Here is a 20,231-nt window from a genome sequence, read left to right as displayed (position 1 = left end):
ATGTGCAACTATATTTAACTTTTTGTTTTACATTTTTTTTTATAAATAATTATGGGAAGTGCCCTTTTTCTCACTTGAGCACCCCCCCCCAAAAAATGTCTGTGCACGTCCCTGCATTGCACATAAGTTCAAATATTAAAAAATACCTGAGTATTCCCTGTATAGCACAAACTATATTGGCTATAAGTAAATGAATGAGTGATTTATTTCCACAGTGGTTGTCCCATTAACAGAAGCAAACTTTGCTTTTTTCAATCTTTATTTCGAACAGATTAAAAAAAAATAAAAAATAACAAATGTGAAAAACAGAATACCGTAATGTTAAAATACAGTATTTATCCACATTCATGATAATATTTATATATTCAACAAAAAAAAGTCTTCATATTAATAATAATAATAAAAAGTCATATGTGTCCGAAAGGGAGTAGGAGGAAGCAAATGCTTATTAATTTGCTTCACTTGTATACGGCTTTACAAGACACATTACATTATGAAAAATGTCCCTTATTTGAACAGTAATGCATCATTGGCACCATATTGTAGTTACAACAACAAGCTGTTTCCAGCCGTGTCCTTAGATTAAAGTGACTAATGCTAGAAAAGTCAGAAAAATTGAAAATTCCCATTGAAGCATGTTTTCGCTCCATTGTGCTTTTCAATTTACAAAAGGTGGTCATTTGTAACGATTAGCTGCAACACAGTACAATAGAGAACTGTGGAGCACGTGCAGCACACACCCCTTCTAGTATTTACCTGCTCAGCTGCCTGCATTTCCCCATAGCTTTCCAGGAAGTTGCCCTGGATCACCGAGCCCACAATGGTCAGACCCTTTCCCGCCTTCAGCTGCGAGGCAAAGGTGAGCAGACGAGGGTATTTCACATGGAGGTCTTCATCCAGCTTCAGCAGCACCAGCAGCTGAGGTCTGAAAGAGTCAGAGAAAATCAATATGAGTCAAAGGCCTGGATCAAATGTGTCAAATCAGATGTGTTTGTGCATCCTTGTTAAAAGATTGTGTTATTGAGACAAATTCACATTATTTACCTAGGTTGCCGTTGTGTTCATTAATACAAAAATAGTTTTGATTTTGATCAAATTGGACACTTTCAAGTTGTATTGTCAAGCAGCTTTTCTGTGATTTGCTTTTCAAAACACACAGTGTATACGATAAAGTGGGATAAAGGTGAATATATTTGAAAATGTGTTTATACATCCAGCTAACACATAACTGTTCATTCTATGGCAGTTAGAAGACACCATTTCCCTTTGAATGAGGTCCTAATGACATCAGAAAGAAATGCAAATGTGTATATTTCTATTTAACAACTAAAATAATTCTCGAGTTCTGCCAAATTTTAGATACCTGGATTTTTGTAAACCACTGAATCACCCAGAAACTATTTACTGGGCTGCTCTGTTTGGATAAGATTGAGATTAGATAAGATTTTATTGAGGACGTGTCTGGAAAAAAAATGAAATTGTGAGAGCGAGAAAAACAAAACATAAAATGTCCAGCAAATGTATAAAGAAAACTTAAAATAAATAACATTACTGTGTCTGCAAAGAGTAGGAAGAACATAATTGTTAAACTTAATGTTACAATGTAAAGCTATTGGACCCAAAGCACTCTAGCTACATGCCTTAGTGTCCACATGTTCTTATTTCCTCACTACAGTTGTTCCATACAAAAAGAGGAAGTGCAGCATCACAGTGGTTATGTAATACAGCACACAATTCCCATTTAGCATGGTCACAATGAGCTTGGAATCTTCCCTCAGACGTCAACTTCCCTAAAACGACCGTCAATTCCTAACTGACAGACGGCACGCACGTGTCAGTATGGACAACAGCTGATGGTAAACATCTCAAATGTTGTTTATTTTGTGTGGCATTATCATCATTCTGTAGAGCCATTGTTATCCGATGTGGAAGGCCTACTTTTTATGAGCTTTGTCCCTTTGGATGCAACACGTTTCTCAAATGCAATAGACAGGATTTTGATAAAACTCACAGCTTCTCTCTAATCCAGAATTTAAAAAAATAAATGGTCTGCACACAAGCTGGGATCAGTCATTACAATGGGAACTATTTGCCAGTGGTCAGAGGGAGAGAGTGTGGCATGATTCTGTTAAATGTATAGTGTATAAGCTCTATTCATAACCGAACACAGACGTGAAAACTTGCAATATGGCTTCTCAGAAATGCAGTCCAATGGGGTTTTCTGTACATATTGAGAGTGCCTCTTGCAGGTTTAGCTGTACCTCCAGTTCTTGGTGTGCGGGGGTCCAACCTCCAGTCTCAACAGGGCGTATCGTGCTGCGCTGAGGGACAGTCCTCTTATACCGTCCCCCCACTCCTTCTCTGCTCTGTTGTTGGAAGAGAGACAAGAAACAGACATGAGGATTGGAACAAAAGTTAATCAACTACAGATACACAGAAACACAACCATCATGCAAGAATGTACTCTAATGGGGCAGCAAAACAAAAGTGTAAATGCTAATAAGTCATCATACATACATACCCTTGAAACTCTATGTATTTGTAGATCATCCCAGCAATGACCATGGCCACAATAGCGTAGTACCAGGAGGAGATGAACATCAGAGCCAAACACATACTCATGCCAAGGAAGGACAGAGCCCTGTGGATGTGACACATAGAGCCTGAGGCGATGTTTTTGCACACTAAGAAAACCTGTGTGTGTGTGTGTGTGTGTGTGTGTGTGTGTGTGTGTGTGTGTGTGTGTGTGTGTGTGTGTGTGTGTGTGTTTATATGTATGGGAGGGAGGGTTGATTTCGTTTTTATTTTATTTCTGTTTGTCTGTATTATTGTTATTATTTTTAGCTTACGTATTCTGTATTCTGCATTTTGTATATTTTGTAAGTAATTGCTGTTGTCAAATTTTTCTTTTTCGTATGTTAATTAAAAAAATATTTTAAAGAACAAATGTTGTGCTTTTGGTTGTCTATTAATCTCAATAAAAATGTGATCACCAAAAAATAAGTATAAAAATGTCCTATTTTTGCCATTGTGAGCTTACATGGAAAGGATAGGAGCCACCATGTCCAGTGAGGCAATAAGGATGCCCAGTTCAGCGATGAGGCCCGTCAGCAGTAAGGCCCATGTCGGCTCTCCATTGGCCTTTCCGTGACCAAACACCTGAAAACAAGAAATTCCAAACGTTCAAACACAGCGATGCAAATCCCTTCATGTTTGATACTGCGTCAGAGTCAAATAAGCATCCCATTCAAATTTCAAGTCACATTTCCGACACACTGTAAGTAATTTACATGTTATCGTGAATATCCAAATCATGGTATGTTCAGTAAATAATACAAAACAGATGTGACCAAGGGAGTTATTATGGTTTTGCTGCAACATTAGCTATCTTTCCAGAGGACGTGACGGGGTTGCACAAAGTATCAACAACAACAACAACGTCTCACCCGGAGGAAGGGAATGATGTTGTCCTTGGCGATAGCCTGCAGGAGTCGTGGCGCCCCGGTGAGAGACTGAAGGCCCGCGCCCACCGTGGAGAAGAAGGAGCCAATCACAATAACCCATGGAGACGGCCAGGAGAGCGTACCCACCACCAAGGTTTTGTGAACAGCGTCCCCAAACCTGCAAGAACAGACTGACTGAATATCACCAAGAATAAGACTGACATGACTTATTGAAGAGTCAAGCTCTGCTGTCATACACACAAACGCTACAGTGTAGTTTTTGGCAGTAAAATCCTATGACCCAGACTCCCCCTAACATTTCAACATACAAAATACTTAAGACATAAAAAAGATAAGAGACATAAATCAGTACAAATTACACAATATGGCACGTGAAATGCAGGAATGAGTAAACTATGTACATGACAAATTGAATAGAATAAAACAGATTGTCAAACTAAGTACTGATAGGTCTAATAAAATACTGTTTATTGCTATAATATATGAATGGATGTGGATTGTAAAAATACTAAATACGATAATTCAATTCAGAGCTCAGGGATTTAATAGTCTTAAAGCCTGTGGGATAAAACTGTCCCTGAGTCTGAGCTGTTTTGATAGCTGTTACATTTCCCAAAACTCGGGAGGAAGTCTGGGGAACATACGTGCCATATATGGTTACACTTATAGCATGTCCCAATAGTGCAGTAAACAAACAACTTACTTGTCCCTGAGGACCACTCCTTCTATACAAGAACCAAACAGAACCACAGAACTGATATCTGAACAAGAGGTCAAGGAGACACACATATAAATCTACTTTAGCATCTTTTCTGAAAGAACACAGTTGTTGATTCATTGTGGGTGATCGTCAAAAAAAGGATACAAACAAGAGAAGTAGTAGTAATGGCTAATATGGTTCCCACAGGGATGGACTTTTGAGCGTCCCGGAGATCTCCAGATCGGTTGGACCCTGCCATGATACCTGTAAGGCAAAATAGAGTTAGTGAAAACAGAGGAAATGTAAGAGCTGTTTAACTGTGCCCCCTGCTGGCTGGATCAGTGGTTAAGCTTGTTTGTTTCACTGTGTGCTAGTTACTTATGTTAACAAATGTAATAACATAGCATTTAATGGCTTAATGTTGCATCCAAATTCAAACATTATAGATTTAAGTTCAAGCAGGTAACTGGCACTTTAGTTCAAAATGATTTGTTGAACACATTTGGAAAAGAGTCAATTTACAGTTTCATCCTGTATGTAGACTGAGGTTTGTGTCATGGCAGACCTTTGTGAAGGTTTTCTGTATAGTTGTAATACCTGTGGCAGACGGGAAGAAGATCCCCACCAGGAGCGTGAACGATGTAGCGATGTCTGCTGACACGTACATGCCAAAGTTGTCCGGGGCACCATGGACCTCCACTGACTCGAGCCCCACTTTCTCCAAGATCTCCCCCTTCCTTTGGTAGTCGCCCCACATGTTTTCTAAAAACAGAAGACATTTAAAACATTGGTGACACACTTACATTAGAAAACAGTATCATTTTATAACGCATATGTTATTCATGATGTAGGCAAACTATAACAACATCAAAAACAGCTTGAATTTGCCACTGAATGATTATATATCCTTAAAATTTACATTTAACATTTATGCAATAAAGTTATGAATGCATCTTCATCTTGAATACATCCCAACACTGTATTTTACTTCTTAATCTGGATGGCTATAATAATGATTTACATACTTGCAACGTTGAGAGTTGTTACCTTAATACCTTAATCCCTAAAATGTACCTTTAATAATCCCACTGCCCAGTCCAGGAATGCCCTGTATCTCCGTCACATTGTTCTGGAGGAAGTAGTCATCACACTGCGCGCTGCTCATGTTCCCCGGCAGACAGAACCTCTCCCACAGCTGGCTGGGCACCGTCATGTTGTCCTTTGTCACCGTTTTAGAACACACATCGAAGCGATCTCTCACCAAAGTCCTGTTTCCCAGCATGCAGATCCTACAGCCAGGACAGGGACACAAATACAGGGATTACGATGGTCGTGGAGCATTTCTCCAAAAGGTTATCAAACTTTAGTATTTAAGTTATAGTCAAACTGTTGGACTGAAACATTTAATTGGTGAGAGATTAACGCCATAATAATAATAAGGACAATTGTATTAAAAAATAATATTAATAACTGAATAATATTTTCTATAAAAATTAAAACAATTATATAACTAATTTCCATAGAAAACACTTCATCCATATTAAGGTCCCCGTAATTCACAACACTTTCTGTTAAGGCACATGTTTATATTAGCAAACCCTTCCTTGCAGACTTACGTAAACTCTGGGGGATGAGTCATGGATTTTAATGCCCCAGCATAGATGGAGACAATTGAGATAATGACGCAGGCCAGGAAAAGAGAGGCCAGCTTGTTGACATATTTGACTCCAACAAAAACCACCACAGCCATCAGACTGAGGCAGATCGAGCCGTACACTCGCATGTTGTTCAGCATGGCACTGTCACCCCCAAGGGAGTCTGTGGCGTGAAATATGGCCGCCTGGGGGACCAGATATTTCTGAGGAGAAAATAAATTACAGTCTGGTTACTGCATGTATAAAATAAAAACACATATAAAATAATGTTTGGATATCATTTTGAAGTCTACCAATGTGAGTAATGTAACCACACATTAATATTTAAGCAAACTAACCAAGAAGATTTCGACTGCCCCCAAAATATACATGGCAGAGGCAAAGGTGGTGCCCAAGTAGAAGCACAGACCCACAGCTCCTCCAAACTCAGGGCCGAGGGAGCGTGAGATCATGAAGTATGCCCCTCCAGCTATACAACAAAACAAAGTGTTACACACAGAGAGTTACTGGAAATACAAATTCTGTACTAGATTACATGCAGTGGATTCAACGGAAAATCTCTGCTGCCCCCAAGTGGATACAAACGTAATTTCAAATGTAACTTCTACATCTATGCCGAGCAGTATGGAGATACAGTAAGCATACAGGTCCAGATAGAAATGTCTTACAAAGCAGTTCATGTCTACTAACTTGTCTAAAACATGGCATTTATAGTGCGGACGTCGGCATTTTGCTGGATACATTTATGCTAAGGGAGCTCTCTTTTTACATGACGTTAAATTACATTTAGCTTTCAAACTCAAAGAAGCAAGAGTCCTGTAAATACATTAGCTTTTAACAACTCAAACCCCTGCTACTGCATTGGTTTCAAATTAGCCAAAACATTTCTGAGTGCTATGTACCAAAGAGAGATTTTGAATTACCTGGAACAACACCATTCGTAGCAATGGCACTCATTGATATGGCCGTGAGCATTGTCTACAGAGGAAAGAAAATATAAGTAATATGGAAAAGGCTTGGCAACTTGTAGGTATTCAGTAAATATCCAATATTAAAATTGACATTAAGCACAGCTTCCCTCCAAGAAAACATGTCTCTAAAGATTTAGCATATGAAGCCTAAGGTTAATAAGACCACAGTAAGCTATTTGTTGAGTATGAAAGGTAATGGAAGCACTGACTAAAGAAAACATACAGGTGAAGGGGGAATGATTTGGCTTAAATCATTGCTGCTTCCTCTTTAACCATGGGGATCCTATTGAGTGGTTTAGCAAAGGCTAGCCCACCTTGTTGGGGGAATCAACCCAGCGTGTGTGTGTGTTGGTCTGTACAGTTGTGTGTGTGTGTGTGTGTGTGTGTGTGTGTGTGTGTGTGTGTGTGTGTGTGTGTGTGTGAACACTAACACAAGAGCAGCACATGAGCACGATCAGGAGTGACTGCATGATGCCAGCCATCCCTACAATCCACGTCAGTCGGAGGAAGAGGATGACACCGAAGATGTTCTGGAGACACGGCAGGTAGACTCCCATCAGAGTGCCCATGTTGGGAGTCTGACAGAGAGAAAGAGGGAGGGGTAAAGAGATAGAGATGGAGAGGGAGAGGGGAGAATATTGACCATGACATTTCAGGAAACAAGTGTATTGATCACTTGTATTGATTGATGTACTTTTTTAAAGGTCATTCAATCATGTTATCATGAGCTCTTTGCATGCATTCAGGTCTCCCACAGCCACCGTGTGAGTGCAGAGCGTGCAAAGGCATAAGCAATCAATCAACAACTCTTAATACAAATCTAAAACTTGGATAGCGAGGCAGGGAGAGAGCGAGAGGTGGAGGATAATGTTTCTAAACCTCCATAGACTGAGTGATAGAAAAACAGCGGGGCCTAGTGTTCCTCGGCTGTGTCCTGACCTTGGGGGTCTTCCTGCGCGAGGCCCCTGCGCTCTCCTCGTCCTCGTGCTCCTTCGCCCCCTGGGTGATGTTGGTGTAGCTGACCAGGCGGCTGAGCAGAGACGAGACCTTCGGCCGGATGTCCAGCTCTTCCTGGAGGAGGAAAAGAAGGGAGAAGTTGTATTAATGAGTTTGGTGCAAGTGGAACATCTTAAATAAATATGGGGGAAAGTAACAGACCTCAAACAAAGCCAGGTTCCTGTCATAGAAGTCATTATTCTTGCTTGTAGCATCAGCACTGTTGAGAAATGGTCTGTCTTCTTTATGATTCCCATGTCCTGTTAGAGAAAGGGAAACAACCTATAATATACAGCGGAATATCAACCAAACAATATTTCTCTGCAAATACTTGTTCTTTGAGATGTATTGGAGGCATCCTGTTAATCATGCACTGTAACTGCAACAGCAAATCATTTTTGATCCACTGATATGACACAATGAGATATGATTTTAAATAAAGTTCATAGAAATCTGCTAAAATATCTGCGTTAAACTGGGAAGATTAGTATTTACTGTAACAACAAGACTTTGTGTTTACATAAAATATGAATGTCATTCATGTAAAACTATGGAGTTACGATCACTGGGCTTAAAGCGTCACAAGTAAAATCCACAGTCACTTTGATTCTTTCACATGTTGTGCAACGTGAAATATTGTCCCAGGTGGCTTGAAGTTTTATTTAGTCCAAATATACAATGGGTCAACAGAGATGAATATTATTGGTGCACATACTGTAGAATAAAACAGTTGTGGTTTTAATCAATGTCTTCCAATTTGGATCACGAACCTTCTAAAGTACTGTTAATAAAAGAAAAGTTAAAAAAAGGATTTGATGTGGCATTATCGAGATATTAATTAAGCCCAGCATTATCTCCTGTGCAGCAATTAATAAAACGTAAGTAGAAAAATGCAATGTATGTTTCTATACCAAATACAGTGTCTTCATTGCAATGCTTGTAAATATACATTAGTATCACTTCAACATCTTCATAATCTTCATGTAGAAAACACAACCCATGCTGAGGAGCTGCAGAGAAAGGCCAGCAGCACAGATCCACTAAGCAGTGTCCGCAGATAAACAGCCATATAATTAGATTTTACTCATTAACTTCTGCTTTTGAAGAAAGAATCAAGCCGAGGAGAACACACTGCCTGCGGCGATTATTGCACGCAGAGTGTGAGTGCAGATGTTATCACACACACAGGCACGCACCTCATTACCGAGAAATAACCTACGCTGTGATTATTAGAGCATGTAAACTTTGACAGAGGCATCTTTAAAACCCATATTAATCCTCCAGCAAAAAGTCTGCCAATTTACCAAGTGAGCATGACATTGACAATAATCTCAACAGTGATGAAGATGTCTAAGCTTTGCTGTAAGTGGTTGAGGTTGAATGCTGCTCTGCACTCACCTGTGTTCTGTGTCCCACTGCTGCTGTCTCGGTGGGTGAGCATAGTTATGAGCGGTGTGCAAACTGCAGCAGGACTCTGAGCTCGAGCCTGGGGAATTGTCGATTACTATCCGGGACACTCGGTCACCCAGGGTGATATTCCATCGGGGGCCTGATCTAACACATGGTGCATGGTGAGGGGGGCAGGTAGGGTACTGTAGTAACTTCCTGACTAACAAACACATGCAGAGCACAGGTCGGCTCATAGGGATACAAGAGCCTTGGGTTGGGTTGAAGGTATCTCCAAAAAGTGCAGTATTACAGCATCTGTAGTAGGTATTATTAATTATTAATTAATTAATCAATCAATTAATCCTATTACATGTATTCATGTTCAGTTTGGATATATTGGATATATCATCCTTCAAACGTTTTTTCCCCATGCCATTATTCCAAGAAAATATCACAAAGCAAAAACAAAGCCTTGTATGAATAGCTGCAACAAGTATGTGTCTTATCAATTAGCTCATTGACAGAAGGTAATTGCGAACTAGTTTGATAATCATTGTATTGTTGTTGAAGTAATTTGTTTTTTATAGACAGAAAATAATATTTTAAGCCTGTATTTTAAAGGACATTTTCTAAGTTTAATATCATATTCAGTATATTTGGGTGATGTACTGACAAAAGGAGATATTTAAAGATATTTGACCTTAGGCTTTAGGAATTGATGTGGACATTTTTCAATATTTTAGGCTAAACAAACAGATACAAATTGGACATTATCTGCAGATTAATCAATATTGAAAACAATCATTAGTTGCAGTGTCATTTTGAAACAAATAACCTGATGTTCCAGTTCTCTATGAAAGAAAGGTTTGTGTACAAGATGTCTAAAGGATGCAAATACCAGAAGGAAATGAGTTAATCATCTGGAGCATGAAGGCTAAACTCCCAATGGTCTGACTACTCTCTTTAAACCCTAACAACCACACAGCAGGATCAGAGTTACGGTGGAGACAAGATGAGATCAAACATTGCCAACACTGTCCCCTAGTGTCATCTTGCTGTCAGTGGCACGGGATAAAAACACAACAAAGTGTTTGAAGCAGCAATGAGGGGGAACTACTGTGTGAAGGAGATTGAGGATGTTTTCTTTGCCCTACAATTAGCCAAAGAATATATGTTTTAAAAGGTTTCCACAGGACATTTTACTCAATCATTACTAGATCCTGATATTAAACCCAAAATAGTTCAGCTTCCGGCTCAGTCTATTTCAGAACCTGCAAAACAGGAGACAGCGGGGGTCTGTTGTTAATAACCTCACCTTAAATGTCTAATTAAAAAGATTAAAGATTAAAGTTGCCTGTTATGAAGGCACATAAGAGCCATGCTGTGTGCCCCGAAACAGAACAGAGGCTTTACAGCAACGTGCACTGACATGTCACCTGTGCCCCCCCCTCCCCCCTGGCTGCCAGAAGATCAAAGATGTCTGTGCTGGAGGACTGACACATTCACACAAGGGTGAACCAAGGCAGAGCAGTAAATCAGGGAGGGTCACGACTTCTACTTTTCTTTTTTAGTTTCTCTAACTCTGTTTAGATCTTTTTTTGGGGGGGATTCTAAGCGGAGTTCTATTTACTCCGACATAATAAAATAAACACTGCTTTTATAACAACACCGTGTAGATGCTACATACATGCAGTCAAGAATATTTACTTAAAGGTGGGGTAGGTAAGTTTGAGAAACCGGCTCGATATACACTTTTTGTTATATTCCATGGAATGCTCTTTACATCCCGATAGCAATGAATATCTGAAGTGCTTTGACAAAAAATCCATAAAAACATGTCATCTGTGGAAGCCGTGGCGCTGTAAAAAGCACGACCAATCATCTGAGCCGGCCCGTCTAAAGTAACTGGATGGCCTACCTGCCTGTCAGCCTTCCATCTGTGCACAAACTTATCTCGTGCCCTCATTGGTCATGTGCGCGTTCGTGTGAGTTGGAGGAGGGGCTCTGTAAGGAAGAGGCAGATTTTTTCTGGCTGTGTATTTTCACATTCTAGCGCACTCGAGCTGGTTTCTCCAAAATTACCTAACCAACCTTTAAGGATCTGCTACTGTTTAGTTCCCAAATATTTTAAGTTAAATGGTAATACTGCAAATATTTTAAAAAGCATACACTATAAGCACTTTGAGTGTTTATTATTGCCATAAGACTGGAAGCAGCTCTTAAGTGTAGGCCTCCTTTGATTCGATTTACCATGCTCTCAATTATAGCTATAGGCCTACCTATATTAAAGCCAACATAGTTAATGCTAAAAGCAAATGTTTTGACAGGCTGCCTATGTGTCTAGGTTTTATTTGTTGTCTGTTTAAAACCAGATCACTTTTCTGGGAAGATTCTTCGTTGTCAAAGTATTTTCAGAGTGCAAAGTACATGACATTGAAAACAAAAAACAACATGTCAGGGCAAGTCTACAAAGACAAAACCAATATTGTTTATGATTTGTTATAGGTCTAACAAATGAAGCTCCAGGAGCCAGGAAGACCTTCTTTACTCATTCATTTATTATGCTATGTTACTACTCTCTCTCCTCTCAATAAGTGATCGGGGGCGTCACTCCCCAGCTTAACCAATCACTTCGCTCTATTCTCACAAGCCTATCATAGCGCTCCGCTAAGCCTTTTAAATCTGCTCTCCCCTCTGACAGCTGTCATTTCAGGTGACTCGACGCAACCCTCCTCCACCCCTTTTCACCTCCTGTCCCTCTGAATACAGGGTCAAGCCACTCCCCTTCAGACCGAACCCAACTATCCATTCACCACCACCAGTGTCTAGACCCCGGGGGGTTTCATCGGATCGGTTCTCCGCTCCCGAACGATACTCCTGCACAACGGGGCCTAATCGCCAAAATCACCATTACATCCATTCGTGTATTCCTGACAATAAATATGTATTCTTAAGTCAAAACCGTCTCTCCTGATTGAACAACTGTCAGAAAGTGTCTCCTTCAATCCTTTAGAAGAGTGTTTCACAAATTAGCGATTTGATTTTGCATTGTCCTGGTGGGATATTATCAAGTAGCCTTCAAAGCCTAACCTGACCCCAAGGCAGAAAGAAACTTCACAGTAATGTCTCTCAACTTTTTTTTAAAGCTGATTGGTCATGGAAAACAATATCCCACCTTGTCCATGAGCTTATTCTGCTTTTAAAAAAAAGCCTCTTTGCTAAACTTCCTCTTCAATAAACACTCAAGACTTAACACTAAGAGGCAGAGCAGTAATGTAGTAGGACGTATAACTCTACTTTGTGCAGATAGTTGGCAAGACTGCTCCGTTGATTACTGTATGTGCAGAGAGAAATGCGTGCATGTGTTTGTGAAAGAGAGACAGGCTGTAAAAAGAGACTGTGTGCATGTCCTTTGGTCCCTCGGCTTTAATAAGCTGCATGCCTTCATAGCATGTGACTATGCCACTGGGTTGGGCAAACATAATACAACTGTTGCTTGGCAGCGGGTCAACTAATGAAAGGAAATGTATGCTCTATTGTGCAGTGTATTCAGCTCATTGTTTATGTGTGTGGGCCTGTAAAATGATCCTCCAAACACAGAGCCACTCTGACCTTTTAAAAATGTCTACCCTTTTGGCTTTTTACAACCAGCTGTAACCAACCAGCAATCCTAACTAAACTAATACAACTTTGATATGTCATATATGGAGTGTTGCTATGTAGAAACTCATCGAGCTCTACCAACAGGATGTGAATGATAACATCAACTGATTTCATCTCATTTTTTCATTTAATCGTTTAGTTGAATAGGGGCAATGCACATTAATTAACACTTTAGAGCAATAATGCTTCAAGTGTAAATATGCAGGATTATAGCTTTGAGCTAATTTCCATCCGTAGTCCCTGACATACAACATATAAGAACATGACATTTGCAAACATAGCAACAAATAAATACATGATATGAAAAAGAGTAAGAGCAGCACACACAAGTATTTACCACATGGCAGTACACTATAGCAGCAACGACATATAAAGTGAGATACAAGAGATGCCTCAAGTTCAAGAGGAGATACCCCTGTGTTAAAGTGCATTTAGCGGTGATTGCACGTCTGTTTGTTTCTCAACCATTCTTTGAGTTGACCTTTTTATTTCGTCCGGTGTGTTTTTTGTGGATGAATTCCCCTAAGGGAGGGGGGGCCAGTCCATGAACAGGAGGTGTCCAAAAGCTCACAAAAACATGGCGCCTTTGATTCATTATGTGTTTTCATTTGTATACACTACAGAAATAACACTGCTAATATTATGTTATAGGGGCACCACTGTGGACGCAGGATACAACAACATTAGATGTGGTATTTCTCATAATTGCGAATAGTAACATTTAATTGAGTACAGCTATCCTCCTACATTGATGATAGCAGAGGTCAAGTCAAATACATAATGTACTGTTTATTAGAATATATGCAGATATGTTCATGAAAATGTTCTCAACCATCGTAAATAGGGATGTCCCGATCACCTTTTTTTGCTCCCGATCCGATCCCGATCATTTGATTTTGACAATTTGCCGATACCGATTTTTCCCGATCCGATCTTTATGCAATGCATTAAGAGAAAAAAAGCATTCAAGTTGTCCCTTAAGGTTATTTTTTTATTTAAATTGGATATTCTATCCAACATGGATATAGCTTCTTTCTTTCACAGCAGCATTGGATCAGTTCAGTTGTGCAGCATTGGATCAAAACAAAATAAAGCTTATCAGTACTCGTTAGCTTACTGCTACAATTAGACACTGCGCCCTGCCCACTCTGTTGCCAGATTTGAGAGAAATAAGCAACCAGGTCTATGAAAACAAGCCCCAAAGAAGCAACACATACATGATGTTGTGTCATTTGAAACCAAAACTAAGGCCTCAGGATCACTTTAAGACTTGAACATGGTCATTTTTGTTTTGTAACATTGAATACAAAATTTAAAAAAAGTATTTAAAAAATATATATATCTTTCCCGATCCCCGATTTTTTTCCTCCCGATTCCGATCTTTTGAAAATCCCGTGATCGGCTCCGATCCCCGATCACGTGATCGGATTGGGACATCTCTAATCGTAAACAAAGTAGTAATTTGATAATGATTCAGGGGGATGCGCACCTTCTATACTGTGTTCATCCTAAACTCCTTACAATGCACTGATTGACAAAAAAACGTGTGCAAATACTAATCTGGAGGTTTTACAAATACACATGCTCAGCAGGTATATCTATTCCAAATGAATATTGCAAACTATGAATCATGTCCCTGTTGGAACATTTGTGCATGTTTTATTTAACATTGTACTTGTTCTCCTCCTCAGCCCGTGGCACTACACAGAATAATGTCTGCTGTAGCGATGGGCCGATGTTAGCTGTAATGACTGTGTTTCATGCAGAGCAGCATCTGAACACTGGAATGCTAACCTGCTGAGCCGTACAGCAAAACATATTATCTCTGATGTGTACTAATGATGAGAACAGGACGGCAGCTCAGCCTGAGTACCTCGGGGGGTAAAGGTGGGCGAGAAGAGGTGCATCGTACAATAGACCTTTGAAAAGACACAAATTAACTAAATAGGCAAGCAAATGGGTGCAGAACTAACCACCAAACACACCCAAAGTGTGGTATGTACATGCACTTAACAACTTTTCAGCAGTATATTTCCAGCAGACTCAGAATTTACTTTCTATAATGATAAACTGTGAGGCATTAATGAACAACGACTGCCTTGTTTATCTACACATGATGTCCTGGTAATATCATAAACAGCACACTGCCATGGAGGTAAACAACAAGATCCTAATCCCTCAGTACATTCAGTACTTCATTAAGCTGTAGACTGTGACGTCCAAAGAGGAGGTTGGAAGTATTAGTGAATTTGATGACTGACAGCACTTAGCTCGTAAACAAATGATAGAAAGTGAACGAAAAAACTGCCTTCAGAAATATCTTGGGTGTTAAGTAAATATATGTGTTATCCTTGTTCAAAATAAATCAGACACAATTTTTAAGACTGGGGTTTGAGTCCCATTGTAGCTAATGAAAACAAAGTTACTATGTATTACTATAGGACGTCCAGCCAAGACTGTTCTCATAGTCATATCTCATTTACTCCTACTTTTATGTCTAAAAATAAAACTCAAGAAGGACAAAGTAATATACAATTTAGATGCCGGCTCTTAGGAATGCAATGAAGAAGCTCCTGTTGCTGTCGTGCTTAGGCAGGAAGGTCGACCCAAGAGCAGTATAAAATAAGAAATCAAGTATTCTCAACAAAAAGTGAGTTTAAATTGGAAAAAAAAGCTGATAACAAAGAGAAGCTGATAAAAACTAAACATTTACCAACCGGTAGGATCTGGAAAAATCCAACAGGGACAATTATGGGAACAACGACAAACTGACAAGGGATGACAAGACTATACTCACAAGACTAATCAGAAAGACAAGATACAGCTGGAGGTGAACAAAATCAGACAATCAGTGGGTGTTTCTCAATGTCGAGGAAGGATGCTCCAGAGCCACTATTTCAAGGATGCTACGTCATCGAGTCCCGCCGAAGGACTTTTCCAATGTCAAGGATGCTTGGAATTCTACCGAGGCCGGCGTCCTTCGTTGCGAGAAATGTCGAGGCTGCACATGTGTATCCTCCGCGTCTTGCGCACGGACCAATTTCCTCGATGGCGGAAATCGCCCTCCATTTAAGGCGGTAAATCGCATATGACGCACACCTGTTAGTCTGTTCCACAATTCTTCATTTTCCGAGGCTAGGAAGGATTCTTGCCTCGCTTCAGAAGCAAGTGACTCGGAAGACATGTGCTACCAAGGAAGCGTCCTCGACATTGAGAAACACCCTGTTCCACCATTCTTCGTTTTCCGGGAATGATTCTTGCATCGCTTCTGAAGGAACTGACTCGGAGGGACTTGACATTGAGAAACACCGCCTAACTCGGAGGGACTTGTCCTACCAAGGAAGCGTCCTCGACATTGAGAAACACCCCCTGACTCGGAGGGACTTGTCCTACCAAGGAAGCGTCCTCGACATTGAGAAACACCCCCTGACTCGGAGGGACTTGTCCTACCAAGGAAGCGTCCTAGACATTGAGAAACACCCAGGGGTTTACTTAAAAGACAGGAAGTAAAACAATAAAAAACACAAAGAGGGAAAACATTTCAAAATAAAACAAGAAACTATTAACACAAAAACTAAAATCATGATAGTTGCTGCTTTTCTTGAAGTAACTTCTTCTTTAATGTTGCCCTTGTCAGATCTGCTAACAAACCTGTTTGGAAATAGACACAAGCCTGCTTAATTTGAATAGCTAGAATTTGCCTGCAATCACGAAAAAAACATTTTCCTTATCTTATCTGTTCAACCGAATTGTCTGAACATTTCTCATGTACTGGATCCTGATAATGTCCATCACTTGCACCACAGAAAGCCACAGTGTGAATCCTTCAGACACTCTATGCTTTCATACTGTATCTATTTTTGCCCTGATCTGTTTGGTGTTAAAGTGAGACAGTGAAGAAGACCTCTGTATAGGGTAGAGGAAAACACTGAAAGCCTTTGCTTGATAGGAGATCCTTAGGAATGACTTGAGATACTCTTTGGAAAACATTGTCTGCTGCTCTGCAGTTGTCACTTTGATGTGAATGAGCAGATGGAACAGAGATGGCAGATGGTTGGATGGTGAGATAGTGTATCATAGGAAATGATGCGTGTCAAATCCGTTATTTAAAGAACAATCTTCTTTAACATCTCTGACAAGTATTTCAAAGGCGTAAACTTATAGTTGTGAAGGGCTGTGTCAAAAACTGTGTGGTTATCTGAATTTGTTCCAACTTTGTCATCAGCTCCACACAGTGCGTTTATCTTTTTAAGTTTATCCGAGTAGTTCCCCAGACAGGAGGACAGGGATATCTTTCATTAGATAAGGGGTATCCAAACAACAATCTTCAATTCAGCCACTTATTAGGTTTCTCAGCACCTGTTTTGTTTGAGGCCAATAAAAGCCAGAGACATACTTGCACAACATGGTTACAGTACAGTATTTTGACAGCTGCACATTCTTTCTTTTTACAATAACAATGAAGGAAAGAAAATGCTTATTAACTTATCAAAACAATGACTCTGTTATAATCATAGAGGGAATACAAGTTAAATGTAGGTATATACATTGTATTTCAATGTAATTTGTTATATTAACAGTACTTTCTCTAACAAGTTAGCTATATTTAGTTCATGGGATTTTATTTCACATCATCTCAGACTGGAAACTGTACAGTTTTACAGGCAGTGCTGAAGAAGAGAAACGTGTGTCTCTTGCTCACCTACTTTTAATTTCTCTCTTTTTAAACACTATGTTTGTGAGATTATTAAATCATTAATTTGCCACAAATTTGTTTCCACATTTCTTTCAATTCTTTCCAAGGCGAAAAAGCAAAAGCACTCATCACAACAGAAACTTTTATAGACTTTAAAAGACTATATTCGTTAACAAGATGAGCAAATGAAGCTAACAAGATATCAACCAGCTCTTGGTAAAACGACTGGAGGCAATTTCGGCTTGGGAAAGGTCATGTTCCAAACAAACAACAATCCAATATGCAGCCTTTAAAAAAACTCAGAAGTCTCAGCAACAAACTTTCCTAGCTGCTCTGCTCAGGAGGCCACAGCTACAATGAGCACAGTGTTGATCCTGTCCTGCTGAACAGAGCCCAGCTCTCAGGCAGAAACAGACTCGCACTGTGTCACTTCCTCCGAGCTGCAGACGTCACACTGGAGACCCAAACCCAAGCCCACCACTCCCATGGTGAAATCATCCAGAACACGCAGGCTCTTTAAGATGGTAATACCACAGCAAAAACAATCCCACCCAACTTTTAACTGCCTGAATATTTCATAATGCTGCATGTTGAACTCAAGTTGGAAAAATACTAAACATGTGTACTTGCTACAAGAATACAATTAAAAGTAAGTCTTACCAAGTTCTACTAATGTTTCTGCACTTGTCACTCAAAACTAAAACCAATTTCTTTTTTAAATTGTGCCGACAAAAAGGTCTGGTATAACAATCTTATAAAAATAAAAAATAAATGACTTGAGTAGCTGTTTCTGTTTATTTGTGTGTTTTGAACTTAATGCTAACAAACTGTGTAACATTTGCTCCATCTCATCATTCCTCACAGTCTCACTTCCCTGTTCTTCTCCTCCTCCTGTTGCTCAAACTGTCCAACATATACTCATCCTCTTAGCTACCCACTACGTTTAATAGTTGTTGATGTTGTTCTCAGGAAGCTCTCCTCGGTTGGTTTAAAGAGAATTATGACAGCAGGAAGACGAGGGAGGCAGCAACAAGTAAGTGCGAAACGCAACCATAAAACAGGGGGTTATTTCAGGACATCTGCTTTTCCTTCTACAGAGTCCTGCTTACACAACATTCATTCCACTACTTTTTAAGACTTAAATCACAGTTTTTAACACCAGGCTACTATCTTGAGTTCCTGCTGTTTGAGATTTGCCTCTGAAGGGTAACTTCCATGCATTCCAGCAATAAACACACAGACAGCTAGTTCAACATGTGATTCGACTCCTTCTTGATACGCTTCAAACACCAGTGTATCTGATCCGGGTGGCTCACGTAACTTAGATCTCCTCATCTGCATGGCTAGTTTTCTTACAAACGCTTCCACGTGCAATCATTATTACCCACACAGACACAGATCCCATCCCTGTACACATAATGTCTCTCAAACTCATTCACACAGTAACAACTACTTGTATGAGTCGTAAGCCTTGAATCCTGGTCACTTCCTGTGTTATTCTGTTGTAGGGAGCTCACAGTCAGCATGACGTGTTAAGGTAGTATAAGTGAGTGACCAGTCAGTGTGTGGGTTTCATCCCAGCATGGCCTTCTGGGCACTCAGCAAAGCGTGGGTGCTTCATTGGACGGCCGCACCCATGTGTGTCTTTTATTAAAAAACGTTGTTCCCGTCGTTGATTCACTCCCAGCCCACACAAATCAGTGCTGCTCTCTGTTAATCCTACCCAGCGGCTACAAAGCCTTCACTCCTTGTTTCCTTGTCTTCCCTCTGTCCTCCCTTTCTCTTCTGTCTGGGATTACACCCCCTCCTCTCTCTATACACTGAAGAAACAAGTGAGTGACAGTGAGAGACAAGCTGCAAAGAAGGACAAGCGAGGAGGGAGAAATCTGCTCCTACGTTGTTGAGCAGCCAATCTTAGTGAAAGGAAACCCTCCCCTGGCACAAAGCGAGCTCCATCTTTTGTGCAAAGAAGCACTTGAGGCCTTTTCTTGTTGTGGCGATACCGGGGGCCCTCCTCAAACAGTCCCAGCCCTGTGGTGTCCCCCCCCCCACGGTTCTCACCCCTTTCATTGTTGTGGCTTTCTTACTCATACTGTATGTCCTGGCATTTCATTTAAAAAGATGTTTACATGTTGGAAAAAGTACTCCCAACATGACATAGGTAGTGTTTTTACTTTACTCAAAGTGAGCTGTCAAAAACTGATGTAGGAAGAACTGATTTCTGGCTCTGGAGAATTGCCATGGTAACCATACAATCAGCTGTTCAGAGTGGACAAAGCAGGGCTATCCCATGCTTGGGCAAAACTCAAAATCAAGTATTACTTACAGGGCATTTTTTATCAACTTTTAACAACAAAAGTAGTCATGTTGTGTCAAAGCTTAGAGGTAAAAACTGAGTAAAAGTGATGTACTCACCATCAGAGCTGACAGTGTCCTGATGATCCTGCCCAGTGTGCCTGTAATCCACCCAGTTGATCCCCTCTAGGCTGTCATATCTGTCCTGAGCATGATCCTTCACCGGTACCACAGTGAAGTGAGGCATGTTTTCATCACTGTCCTCTGCGTCTCCAGATCAGCAGCTCAACATAGCAGGCTAGCTGTTAGCCTCAGTTCAACTCCCACTAATGGCAACTACATTCCACTACACTGCGCTCACTTCCTCTAGAGGCTATTATCATACACCCCGCCCACAGGACA

At 40.3% G+C, this 20,231-nt stretch overlaps 1 protein-coding gene across 1 annotated transcript in view; it reads right to left on the bottom strand.

Moving 5' to 3' along the window:
* Positions 1 to 20,231, bottom strand: part of LOC104949969 (solute carrier family 12 member 4-like) — a 24,505-nt gene extending 4,274 nt beyond the window's left edge. Inside the window, 16 exon segments of the mRNA XM_010776412.1 lie at positions 757 to 925; positions 2,262 to 2,366; positions 2,522 to 2,693; positions 3,039 to 3,159; positions 3,447 to 3,621; positions 4,168 to 4,225; positions 4,330 to 4,428; positions 4,762 to 4,926; positions 5,239 to 5,453; positions 5,781 to 6,022; positions 6,158 to 6,288; positions 6,743 to 6,797; positions 7,222 to 7,368; positions 7,730 to 7,861; positions 7,949 to 8,046; positions 19,950 to 20,231. Coding sequence (XP_010774714.1) covers positions 757 to 925; positions 2,262 to 2,366; positions 2,522 to 2,693; positions 3,039 to 3,159; positions 3,447 to 3,621; positions 4,168 to 4,225; positions 4,330 to 4,428; positions 4,762 to 4,926; positions 5,239 to 5,453; positions 5,781 to 6,022; positions 6,158 to 6,288; positions 6,743 to 6,797; positions 7,222 to 7,368; positions 7,730 to 7,861; positions 7,949 to 8,046; positions 19,950 to 20,076 — 2,211 coding nt within the window. The 5' untranslated portion in view covers positions 20,077 to 20,231.

Source organism: Notothenia coriiceps, unplaced genomic scaffold (genome assembly GCF_000735185.1).
Source record: "Notothenia coriiceps isolate Sejong01 unplaced genomic scaffold, NC01 NC01_scaffold00016970, whole genome shotgun sequence".
In the NCBI taxonomy this organism is placed as follows: Eukaryota; Metazoa; Chordata; class Actinopteri; order Perciformes; family Nototheniidae; genus Notothenia; species Notothenia coriiceps.
Note: the sequence above shows the minus strand (reverse complement) of the source record. Positions and strands in the feature narration are given on the sequence as shown.